Here is a 12,894-nt window from a genome sequence, read left to right on the forward strand (position 1 = left end):
CCCATGCATACCCTTGGATTATGACTGGATAGACAGAAATCCTTCTGCTTTATAAGTAATAGAAAGTTTAGGGAAACTCCTGTAAGGATTTGTTGAGCCAATATTGTAATTTCATCTGTATTATCCCAAAGATAAAGATGATGACTGGATTTGCAGCTGTTACAGCCTTCCAATAGCACCATGAGCAACTGGAATGATTCACATTGGTTTATTTTGTTAGTACACTGTGTGTGTGTATGTAGTAAAAAGTAGGTGACAACATCCAGGAGGCTTTGGGGGAGGGGGATGGGGGGGTGTAATCTGAATTGATTGTAACCAACTGAGATGCTGACACAGAATGAGCATGAAGAAGAAAGAGGTGAATTTATATTCAGAATAATGAGTTCTACAGTGTTAGTTGGAAAAAGAGCAGAGATTTTGCTCAGACTATGAAATAGATTTTGCTGTTTGCAGGAAGAGATACTCGGAGTAAAGACTTGGCAAGAGGAGACTGGGTATTATATGGGATTAGGAGAGGCATGTCAGTATGGGAGAGGTAAAGAAATGTGCAATGAGGATACAAAAATCTGTGAGGAAAAGGAAATACTGATAGGTGGTGAGACTCCAGAAGGGCAAAGCTGAACAGAGATCTGCAATGAAGTCTGGTAAATCTGAACTTCTGCAGGAAATCAGTGTGGTTTGTGTGGAGGTGGAAACAGCCAGAAGGGAAGAGTGGAGGTGAGAGTGATTCAAGAAAACAACCATCTAGGAACTTACATAGCTGTAATGAGGAAGCAGGTATGGAGCTTAGGTAGGATGTAACAGAAGAAAGAGAAGAGTTTTAACACGAGAGGTGTGTGGCAGTTGTTAGGTGTGACACCAAGTCTGTGAAATTCGAGCATAAAGCAATGCATGGAGTTTTCTACTCTCATGAAGAAATTAATTGAAAAATGTGAAATGAGAGATGAAGAGATTGATTGTTGTTGTGCTGATACTGTTTCTGCACTTTGAGAAGCACTTTCAAGGATAGCTCCAGCTTCCTGAAATATCTGAGACTGCAAGAATCACATGCACACTTGCATGATGTGATGCCTCTTTCACATGAAATCACACCCCACCCCTGTTGCAAGATCCTGTGATGTCACGTGGCAGTGCTGCAATGTTAAGGGTCTGTCAGCATGTTCTTCACTTCAGAATATTTTCTGAAGAGTTTTAACTGTCTTAGGTAGTTGCTCAGGTACAAAAAAAAATGGGTATGAAACTCTCAAATCAGAAGCAAGTTTTGTATTTACTGAAAGAGTAAATCAACAAAAATGGACTATTTTCTGTTCTCTACTAGCTCAGATGTTTCTCCTGTGTTATAAGCTGTGTCCTAAAGTGCAGCCTTCGGTGACTCTGCATATGTGCTCAACTTAGATAAGAGTATTGCAGCAGTGCTTGATCTTTACATACTCTGTGTGATTTGTTTGCTGTGAACTTTAGGAATCACAAAACATGAATACCAGCCATAGAGAGCTTTTTAGTAGCTTTTTGCAGACCTTTAATTGAGTTTTACTGTTGTTCCCATTTCACTGCACTTAGCTGCAGTTACAGAATTCAGAATGCTGATTTCCTCCTGTGTGCTCTCCAGGCTGCTCTGCTGAACTCCTTCCCTGCTATCTTCGATGAGCTGCTGCAGATGTTCACCGTGCAGGAGGTGGCTGAGTTCGTGCGGGGCACCCTGGGCAGCATGCCCAGCACAGTGCACATTGGGCAGTCCATGGACGTGGTGAAGCTGCAGTCCATCGCGCGCACTGTCGACAGTCGCCTCTTCTCCTTCTCAGGTGAGGCTGCTACTCGAGGCTGAGTCTTGCTGCTAACCAAGAGCAGAAACACATTATATTATTTTGCATTCGCTTTGCTGCAAAAAATTCATTGCCGAATGCCAACAATGTTGGTAATCTTGACAGCATTGTTGTTACACATAGTCACTGCCGAGTACTTTGTGAGTTTCCCTGTGGTATCCAACATGGATAAATTGTAGCTACTAAAGGTTGATAAAAATACATACATTAACAAATCAAGTCAAGTATTAAAGCTACCAGATCTCACTTGATACTTTGCATTGCTCCTCTACTGTTGCAATGGACAGAAAGATATCCTCCTTTCCAGCCAGTTTACACCTGAGAAACAGAGACGTAAATTCACACGAGAAAGCCACCACATTCTTCTAAAGTATCTTTATCTTTGCATTATAACCTTAATATTTCTTTAGTTCGATGCTCTCGTAATTCTTTTAGATTCTTAAAATTCATACAAGATATTATTTTCTTTCTTACTTAGATATACACCTAAATATACTTATTATTACTTATATATACTTAAAAATAAGATTTTTAAAAATCTTTCATAACTGGATGAAAAACAGTTGAAGATTGTGAGTTTATTTCATACATAAAGATCTGAATGGAAGAAGTGATGAAGGTAACAGTGAAGATAACAAGCACCATTCAGTGTATCTTCCCTGTAGTGAGGACCTCATGTTAGTGCCCTTAAATTATTGTACTCAGTGCAAGGTGAGAATGATAGCATCACAGAATCTTGTTTAAACCATCCATTTGAATTGTTTATCAGCATTTATTTTTTTTACATTTGAAATGGTTTTCCTCCTTTCAGAGTCTCGGCGCATCCTGTTGCCTGTAGTTCTTCACCACATTCACCTGCACCTGCGACAGCAGAAGGAGTTACTTATCTGCTCTGGGATCCTCAGTAGTATCTTCTCCATAATCAAGACCAGTTCTTTGGTAAATATGCTGGTTTATTTTAATTTTTTTAATTGAAGGACTGGTTTAATAAAATGGAGACTGAGAAATTTTTATAGGTTAATACAAGTTTTTTGAAGATAGTTTTAAAAACAAAATTCTGCTAACTGTCATCAGGAGAGCACCCGAAATGAGGGTTTGCTTCTGGGTTTGCTTCTTTGTGTGTGACTCAGAGCATTCTAGTTACACAGTGTTCTTGCTGTTAGGAGGGAGAAAACGAAACGCATTCACCAGGTTTGACACTGTTTAATTTTCTTCATCCAAACCCAGAACTTAGATGTCAGTGAAGTTTAAAAGCTCTACACAGCTCAAGGACTTGTAGTTCTGCAAGAGACAGTAACTAGCACCTTGTGATTCGCATTCATAGAATACTCTAAAATTATCCAATCAATTAATTCCCACTTATTTCTGGCAGTTGCTGCTGACTTTAAACACCCAGCTCTGACGGTCATAACACTCTGATCTCCAATGGTAACTAGATCATTTAAAGCAATGCTCACAAAGAGGGGGTGGTAAATATTCCCCACCTGGCTCTAAAGGAGGAAGCTGACGGTGCTAAATATAATTCATACCAATGTGTATTTCCAGTTACAAGTCATGGTTCTGTGTGAAGGGAATGAGATGAAAGGTATCATGGAAAGAAACTAAAACAAATACCGCTATGGAGTAAGGTTCCTGAACAGAATTGGATCCTGTTCGAAGCCTTTGATTATAGAGTAACCAGTACAGCTGTGCATGAATGTTCCCATCAGAGACTGTCAAGGTGGCACACACACACACACACTGACAGAACAGTAGGATCTGGAACCAGTGAGGAATGTGATTGTACTTCTTTGAACCTCTGTTACAGAGCAATCTATTGAAACGAGGTTATGGTACTGCTGACTCAGCAGAGTTTTCTTTGCCGGTTCCATTCTCCAATTTCTAACTGTCTGTTTGCTCACCACTTGCTGTAGGAGGGAGATGTCGTGGAGGAGGTTGAGATGATGGTGGAGAGCCTCCTGGATGTGCTTTTACAAACTCTGCTTACAATCATGAGTAAATCGCAGTCTCAGGAGGCGGTAAGAGGGCAGCGATGCCCGCAGTGCACAGCAGAAATCACTGTTAGTAACTAACAATCAGTTTCTATTTCCTGCTTCTCTAACCTCTGGTTCGGTCCCTCACCACCACTGGCACCTCATCATCATCTCTGCTGCATGAATGCCCAGGGCTTTGTCTCTATCTTTCCCTTACCACAAGTCCATTCCTTCCTCCATGCACTAGTGAGGTCTGCAGGAAGCAGTGGAGCTTGGGAAGCTTTAGTGGATTTCCAGATTATTTTCTTGTTTGTCCTTGCAGCTGTGATTGAGAGATATTGCTTAGAACTTGAGGCACTGGGGAGCTGCCACGGGCTTCAGTCCTAAGTAGGTATCATCAAGGGCTGTATGAGTGTCTGATTCCCAATTCCTTCCTCCATGCACTAGTGAGGTCTGCAGGAAGCAGTGGAGCTTGGGAAGCTTTAGTGGATTTCCAGATTATTTTCTTGTTTGTCCTTGCAGCTGTGATTGAGAGATATTGCTTAGAACTTGAGGCACTGGGGAGCTGCCACGGGCTTCAGTCCTAAGTAGGTATCATCAAGGGCTGTATGAGTGTCTGATTCCCAAGACTGAGAATATCACGATGTTCAGTGGACAAGTGCCTTTGCTACATACCCTGGAGAGCTTCTGTCCAGGGTCACTGAGTATATATTTATTATATTAATTCAAAAGAAATTAACAGATCCTAAGTCATGTGAGCTGTTGAGCTTAGTGGGAGGCGAGGGAGAAGCCACTACATTGTCCAGGCTGCCAGCATTAGCCACAGGGAAGAAATTTTTCTTTGACATGCAGTGGAAAAGGAGAAGAATAGAATTCTACTGTTTAGCTTTCTTTTTTTTCTGGATTTGTGCCCTTTTCTATTCTAACCTATTTTAGTCTATTTTTGCTTTTCTGAGTCTCTAATGCAGCCTTTGCACAATGTAGGATGTTGAGCTGCTGTTCAGAACATGCTTTTTTTAGACTATTTTAGCAAATAGCTGAAACCTCAGCAGTGTTGTTGGGGGCAGATGTGCACTAAGGTACACTTCTCACACAAGAAAGAAGGTTGAATCTGTCCATGTTAGCTCAAATAATGAGATGTTCTTCCATACAAGACAAAAAAGGCACCAGCTTGCAAATGTCCAGTAACATCTCAGTTCCCTTTTACTCCTACCATTTGACTTACTGCTATTTATCACATGCCTCACATGTAAGAGCACACCTTTCTTCCTAATGAAGTTCAGCCCTGTAAAGGTTATTGGAACAAACTGTCAAAGCTCTTGGGAAGGTGCTTGAGCCAATAAGAAGAAAAATAAAATGAAATGGACAGTCCCAAGTCTAAAGTCCTCTTGTATTTTTTCCTGAATTTACATTTCACAGCACAGTGATACGTGGATTCTTGTTAGATACTGCTTAGAAAGTAGTCTGTATATTTTCCAAATTAGTTTCTTGTTGTTGCAGAAAAAAATAGTGTTGTGCAAGGGACTGGCAGTCAAAAGACCTGGTCCTGATGTTCTTGGCACTGCCTTGCTTGTTCTCGTGGACAGATTGCTTAACTTCTCTTGTGCTTTGCTTTCAGATATGTAAAATGGGGGAACTCCTCTTTGGAAAACACTTTGGGATGCTGTGGTAACTGGTTAGGGTGCATCTGCTTTGCAGGCCAGAAATGTAATTGTAGCTCATGTAGGCTTACCCAGAGTGTACTCAGGATACCTGACTGGAATCCTGTGACAGCACATCACTTGGTGAACACTAATAAGCAATATATTTACAAGATTCCAGACACCTTCTGTAGCCCAGGCTGATCCCAAGCTGTCACTACTGTACTGGTCTGAGTGGAGTGTCTGAGCCAATTAGTTCACATAATTCCTGGTATGTTGGCATGAGCTGCAGTCACACCTCTGATAGACACAGTGTATTAAGTACAAACACGATGATTGTCAAAACCTGCATGCTTGGAGGGTGATTTGTTAATGTCTGTATTAATAATTTTAAATGATTTTTGATTATTCTACAACATTGGTTAAAAGGTCTTTAAAACTGGAGGACCCTCCAAGAGGTGTATTCCTATATATTGACAGTAATTCAGGAACTGTTAACATGCAGTACTTTTAATCTCTGTGCATGTCAGCTTTCCTCTCATAGGCATTGGGGCCATTTCAGACCCCTCCCTTTATACCTTCCCCCAGGTTAAGTTTTATATTCATGAAATTTCAGATTGTCTGAATGAAAGAGTTTCTCATTTGGTCAACAGGGAGAATATGTCTCCTGCCTTTTATCTTTGCTTCGTCAGATGTCAGACACTCACTTCCAGCACTTACTGGACAACTTCCAAAGCAAGGATGAACTGAAGGTACAACAGGACGTTTGTAGAGTGACTCCTTCAGAATGGGAGAGCAGAGGGGATTCCCTCCAGCATCATTTGCCCTGCTAATCATTCCCATCCACTGGCACTCTATTCAGAGACCTTCCTTCCACCTTTATAATCATAGGTGTTGTGTTGCAAAAAAACATTTAAGACCACAGAATTATCTTGTAAGAGCAAATAAAGTCCCAAGACTGATGTTATTAGGCATAAAGGGTATCATGATTATACCATATAAAACACAGAGGAATGGGGTTTTTTAACCCTGTGAATGTAAAGTCAGTTGTTCTGTAGCATTTGACTAGGTGTTCGGGATGCATTGGAGCTTTCTTACAAAGAATATTGAGGATTTCAAGCCTTTTGGGGGGATACAAAAGTCTGTAGCAGATGAAATCTCTTTGGGGAAAGCAGTAAACCTACCACTCCATAGTCTGCATGCCTCTTAGTGAACATTAACTTACATTATAGCTCTCCATGAACACCAGGGCTTGGCGAGGGTCACAGACCTCACTCGTGGCTTTTTGCCTCTGACATTTTCAAATGGCACATCTCACAGCAGCAGAAACCAACTTTTACCTCAGCTTCCACAGGGAAGAGGAGTGTCTCTGACAACAGCCTGTTTAAAAGGCAGAATAATTTCATAAAGAAAGACATGACTTTACACAAAATGCTTTTGATTAGCATGGCACTCAGTAACATATGGATAATAATAATGTAATGTGGAGGAACCTCTGTTGCCTTAACAAATGAAGTGGGGAAACAGTGAGAAGTCCTTTCTGAATAGATTTTCAGCTTCTGCATATTTTGTGGGGAGATCAATCTGGGATGTGTAATTCTTACCTGTAGGTTGCAGAGTTCAGTGTATCTTAGGTTGATAGTTACCTGACATTACTGCCTTTCTGGTAACTTACAAATTTCTCACAGGAAAATGATTTGGCAAATTAAGTCATACTAAATTTTAATAGATATTTTAAAAGCTATCTTAAACTATAGTTGTTATGTCAAACCCAAGAAAAGGTTTGTCATTGAACTGAAATTTGTCTTTACACCCATAAGAACAAACACTGTTGGATCACTAATAATCTAAGGATGTGTTCCAGGAGTATCACAAAGGCTGAAGATTTTATATCCAGCATATTTTTTTCAGCTATCAGTTAACCTCAAAATACATCTTTTCTTTTTTCCCTCAAATATTGCTGTAATAATATTTTCAATATTTCTTCTTGCCTGAAAAGACATTATCTTCACTTATTCACTGTTCTACCCAGGGCAAAATGAGGCCAAAATCAAGGAGCTTCTGAGCTCAGTTATACCAACATATTAATCACTCACAACCCCATTAAGGCATATGGGTAGGTTGGGTTTGAAGAAACTCTGCACCATCCAGTTTGTGTGCTATCTTGATTTTGTGTAGGAAAATGAAACAATAAAATCAGACTGTGCAAAGGCTAGACATGTTTGATACTCCCTGTTGTTCTGTATAGACAAGGAGGTGCAGGTAGTCAAAACCAAAAATCTCTTCAGGTTTGGGGATTTTTGTAGGAAGCAGATATTCAGCTGAAGGAGTTTAACAGCTCTTTGCTCTTCATGTTGCCAGAAATGCGGTTTTCTGTTACTATTTTTAAAAGTATGTAGGAGTTTTATTGGGTTTAAGTGTGTGGTTTGTTCCCAAATTCATGATGGAAGTGCAAAGAAATTTGGACAGAAACATTAATTAAAGGGATGCATAAATACATGATTATGAGTCCAGTATATTTGAAACCAGCTGCAAATGGACACTGGAACTCTGGGTGATAATGTGTAATACGTAATTATGCACATAAGAAAGCCTTTCATCTCACTGTAGAAGTTAAGATATAAAAGAAGCTGCAACTTGTCTAGCGTGTATTTAGATGCAAACAAAGGGAATAGAACCATATCCCAATGTGTGTTGCTGCCATGTTTCCAGGTCAATGGCCTTGTAACACAAAGCTCAAGTGGAGCACACTTAGCTTGGTTGTCTTTCTTATAATCAAGAAAATAGCTTCAGCTGCAGCTGCAGGTGATTTTTAAATGTTTTCCCCTATGTGACAGGAGTTCCTCCTGAAGATTTTCTGTGTATTTCGGAATCTGATGAAGATGAGTGTGTTTCCTCGAGACTGGATGGTGATGAGGTTGCTCACCAGCAAGTAAGTAGAGAAGCAGGTGCAAAGCATTGACATTCTATATCAGAATTTGGGCAGTTAAAACCTGTGACTGCAATGTGTGTCATCAGACTGAGGTGTGGGGATCAAGACAGGAATTCTGGAGTGCTCATCCTCATCCTGATATTTTAACACTCTGAACCAAACTTTTGTATTGGTTCTGTTTGCTAAGCTCCACCAGTATTCACAGGCATCAAGGGGTTAGAAGGTAAAAGCTAAGGCTGAAGTAGCTGCCCTGAGGGTGAGCAACACAGCAGCTCTCAGCACAGGGCAAGGACCAGCTCCACATACCAAGTGGTGTTAATGGAGCTCTCTGCTCCCTTGCTCAGGAAATCACTGCATTGAATGTCTCTCCTCCCATAAACATCACTCCTGACTGACCTAGAAGGAGAGAAAGGAGGAGCAAACCCCAGCAACGACATCAAAAAATCACATACAGAGTTATTTCTCAATGCAGTTGTCATCTACCATTGTAATGCTTAACTTTGTCTCTTAACCTGATGGGTTAAGTACTGTGCTGTTTGGAGTGGCAGCAGTGTTGAACACAGTGTGGCTGGAATTACTAGGGGTTTTTTACTAGTGTCTTGAGTTAAACTAGCTATGAAATTATCACCTGACAATTGGAGTGTTCCTGTTCCAAGGAAACACCATGGAAGTGTTCCTAAAGGCTCCCTGCTTAGCTGAGCTGAATGCTCTGCCAGTCCACCCTGCTAATGAGAAGTGAAAGAAGTGCATTTCAGTATTTCAAGCATAAAGATTCAATGAAGTTCTGTAGCAGAAGAAAAATCCACCTGGAAGAGTAGCTCCCTCAGATGCTGCAGGTTGCCTATTCCCTTGGGCATTATTTTGCCACAAAGCTTTAGCCTGGCTGGGATGTTTAGTGGTGTTACTGACACACTGCTTGCATACGAATCAGACGTGTGCTGTTTCTTTTGATGCTTTTGTTGCCTTATCTATGTGCTCTTTATTAATTTCTGAATTTATTTCATGCCTTGATTGCCTTTCATTAAGGTGAATTTAGCCACTAAGAAAAAAATACCAGGGAATCCAAAACTGGCAAAATACAAATATCTTGAGTTGAATATGGGTCAGATCAAGGTCTGCTGTTTAGCCAAGAATGAAAAAGCCCAAACATTTTGAGTTGCTTTTCTCTGGGAGGGAGAGGGAAGGAATCATCTTTCTGCTTAAAACAGAAGGAAAAGTAATGTATTCTTCTGGTTCACTGGAGGTCATATGGCCCAGCCATGCAAAACAGACAGGATTTTAAATGCTCGTGTGTAAATTCCAAAAGTTACAATAATGGTGGAAGTTCTTAATCTTGTGTCATTTAGTATAAATTGTTCGTTAAAGCACAGAAGGAAAGGTGACTTATAGCAAATCTCGCAGTGATCACACAAAGAATGTTTTGTCTCTGAACCTGTAGTAAAACCAGCAGCACCAACCACTGCTCTATGTTGTCCTCTGGATTCAAATGTTCTGTTTTTTTCTTTTTTTGTGTTTGACTGCAGTATCATAGTTACAACAGTTCAGTATCTGTCTTCTGCGCTGCATAAGAATTTCACAGAAACAGACTTCGATTTTAAAGTAAGAGTTGATTCTCAGAAAATCTTATTACATCCTTTGAAACCAGCAGTAACAAAGGACCAAGAGATGCTCTCTGCATTAGCTCTTATATTTGCAGCATTTATTTCAGTGTCTGTGAGGAAGGTGACCTAACTGATAAAGGACAGGGATGGGAATCTGCTGTGGAACTGAGGGGAAGTAGAACAGATAGAGTGTGACATCAAATCAGAAAATTGAGCTCCTTGCAAAGGAAACAAGTGTCTCCATAAGCAGTGGGGCTAATGGAGTGTGCTGCCCTCCAGATTGATGGATGTTAAAATGTAAAGTCAGGCAATGCTTTTCCTGAATTTGGGGGATTCTTGATCATCTCCCAAGAGTCTCTCTCTCTCTGGCTGTTGACATAAAACTTGAAGTAATGCAGTATCTTAGGGAGCGTTTTCCCTCATCTGACATAGTTGAAGCTGGGCAGCAAGTTCAGTGTTAGTAAGGCAAAGCTGCCAGACAAGCACTCAGGGGGCCATGTACACACAGCATGATGGCAACAGCCTCATTTCCCTGGGCAGGACTAAATTACACAGTTCTCATTCATGATATAATGTAATTTCTGGGGATTTTTGAGGGATAAAATTTGTTTGGCCTCAGACAAAGCAATTTAAAACTTCACTAAAATCATCAAGTTTATTAATTTTTGAATTCTGGTGCTGAGAGGCAGTGCCTTTGTGGGGTTTTTCATTTCAGTTCTTACCAGGTTTTAAATAATCCATTGTTATCCTTAACAGTTTAGTATCTCCATAGTAAGATACATAGTGATTAAGTTTGAGTATGAAAAGGAGCATATGTCTTACCATACTTGTTTAAAGCTTACTCCTTGGATTGTAATGTTGTAAAATTCCTTTCCTTGTCACAGGTGTGGAACTCTTATTTCAGCCTGGCAGTTTTGTTTATAAACCAGCCAAGTCTCCAACTAGAAAGTGCCACACCAGCTAAAAGGAAGAAGATTCTGGATAAGTAAGGACATATTTTGTTCCCACCCTAAGTCTCTGATTTATTCTCGATCTTGGGATGTGGAAATGCCTGGCAATTAAATAAGTAGATCTCCTAACACAGCGTTCAGTACCTAGTCAATTTGTTTGATATTCTGATGCTGACATAAATATGAATTGAATTCTGTTAACAGTTTGATTGGTTTTTTTAATCACTGCTTTGTCAGGTTTTGTTCCATGGGCAGTTGTGTCTCTTCTCTTTCAGGTATGGTGATATGAGAGTGATGATGGCCTATGAGCTCTTCAGCATGTGGCAGAACCTGGGTATGTCTCTCCCTCCTCTAACTGACAACCAAAGCCAAAGTAACTCCTTGTTTCTGTTGGGCATTTTTTCTTTTCATCGCATCACAGAATAATAAGTTTTTCTGAACATGTGTAAAACCAGGAAGCATTTCTCATCTCCCACCAAAGCTCTCTTGTGCACTGTCTCATCATACTTTTTTATTTGAAATAATACATTCCTATGAATTTGAGTGCTTTCTTCTTGGATGTGACAGAGCAGGTTTTGGTTGTTTTGACACATCAGTGACAGTTTTTATGTATTTGCAAATATAAAATCAGCTTTTTCTAATCCTTTCAGCTGTGCTGCAGTCAGGTTCTTATGGAGATGCACTGTTACACTCTTTTGTCTGATTGTGGATGGAAAGCAGAAATTTCATTTTTCACAGCTATAACCAACTTCATAATTTTTTAGATGAGTCAAAATTTTAGACTCATGGAATCATTTAGGTTGGAAAAGGCCCTTAAGGTCATCAAGTCCAACCATTTACCCAGCACTGCCAAGGCCACCACTAACCCATAGCTATGTGTTTGATAATAAAGCCCAGCAGTGGCATATCCTAAAGCTGCTGCTTTTGGTGTCTTCAGGTGTGTAATATGTGTAACAAATTTTATGTTGCTACTTTTAAAAGAAAAAAGTAAAACCAAACCAGAAAGCCCAACCCAAGTCCCACAAGAGCTCTGTCCACAACAGCGCAATGTTTGTGATAAAATTTCAACTTCTGCAGTTCAGTTTCCCTTTTCCTATATATTTTCATTAAGAAATGAAGGATGTTACAAAATGAGGAAAAATATATCTCACCACAGGTCTCAAAAGATAAATGGAGATTTTTCACCTGGGCCTCATGCTTCTAGCAGTGTGCTTACAGCAGTCTTGGGTTTGGGTCATTCAGGATTTTGTTAATAGAAGAGCCAAATTAACATCTGAACTGCATCAAAGCTAGGCCAGTATCCTGTCTCCATTAGGGACCAAAACCCAATAGCTATGGAAAAGTTTGAGGACAAAGGAAGCATATAGTATTGTAGAGGGAAATGACAAAATGTTTGCTGATAGCAATCACAAAGAACACAAGGTTCTGAGAACAGGTAAATGGTTAAGAGGGCAGAGGAATGATGCAAGTCAGATTGAATAACTTGATAATGTGGCTGCAACATATTTTTTAAAAAGCCAAATACTAACATTTTATGTGTAGGAATATAGGTAGGAGTGCTGTTCAAGAAAACAAACACTGCAGATATATCATGCTGATAATCAGCTGAACAGGAATTACCTGCAAAATGCCATGAGTAAAAGAGATACCATGATCTTTAAGAAAACATGTAAGAATCTTGAATAAGAGAAGAGGGACAATATTACTGCCATAGTTTCTTCATAAGTGCACTTGATTCTAGATTAGGTTGCCCAGTCCTGCTTTCTGCAGCTGAAAGAAACAACCAAGCACAAAATACAAGTTGGACATAGTTCAGACAACAGTCAGGAAGATGACTACAGAGGCAAGAAAATGCCTTCTACTATGATACTGAATAAGCCTGATTCTCTCTTGCACAACTAAGATGATGCAGTCAGAACTGGTCACAGTTCCTAGGCATCTATGTGGAGAATAGAAGGCCCTCCAAGACAACAGA

General features: G+C 40.0%; 1 protein-coding gene across 1 annotated transcript in view; it reads left to right on the plus strand.

Moving 5' to 3' along the window:
• The window catches only part of DOCK3 (dedicator of cytokinesis 3), a 79,130-nt gene that overhangs the window by 28,764 nt on the left and 37,472 nt on the right, over positions 1-12,894 (plus strand). The window contains 8 exon segments of the mRNA XM_009081064.1: positions 1,610-1,802; positions 2,635-2,762; positions 3,737-3,883; positions 6,090-6,188; positions 8,274-8,368; positions 9,892-9,967; positions 10,854-10,954; positions 11,195-11,253. Of these exon segments, the coding sequence (XP_009079312.1) occupies positions 1,610-1,802; positions 2,635-2,762; positions 3,737-3,883; positions 6,090-6,188; positions 8,274-8,368; positions 9,892-9,967; positions 10,854-10,954; positions 11,195-11,253 (898 nt within the window).

This window comes from Acanthisitta chloris, unplaced genomic scaffold, assembly GCF_000695815.1.
Source record: "Acanthisitta chloris isolate BGI_N310 unplaced genomic scaffold, ASM69581v1 scaffold5088, whole genome shotgun sequence".
Taxonomy (NCBI): Eukaryota; Metazoa; Chordata; class Aves; order Passeriformes; family Acanthisittidae; genus Acanthisitta; species Acanthisitta chloris.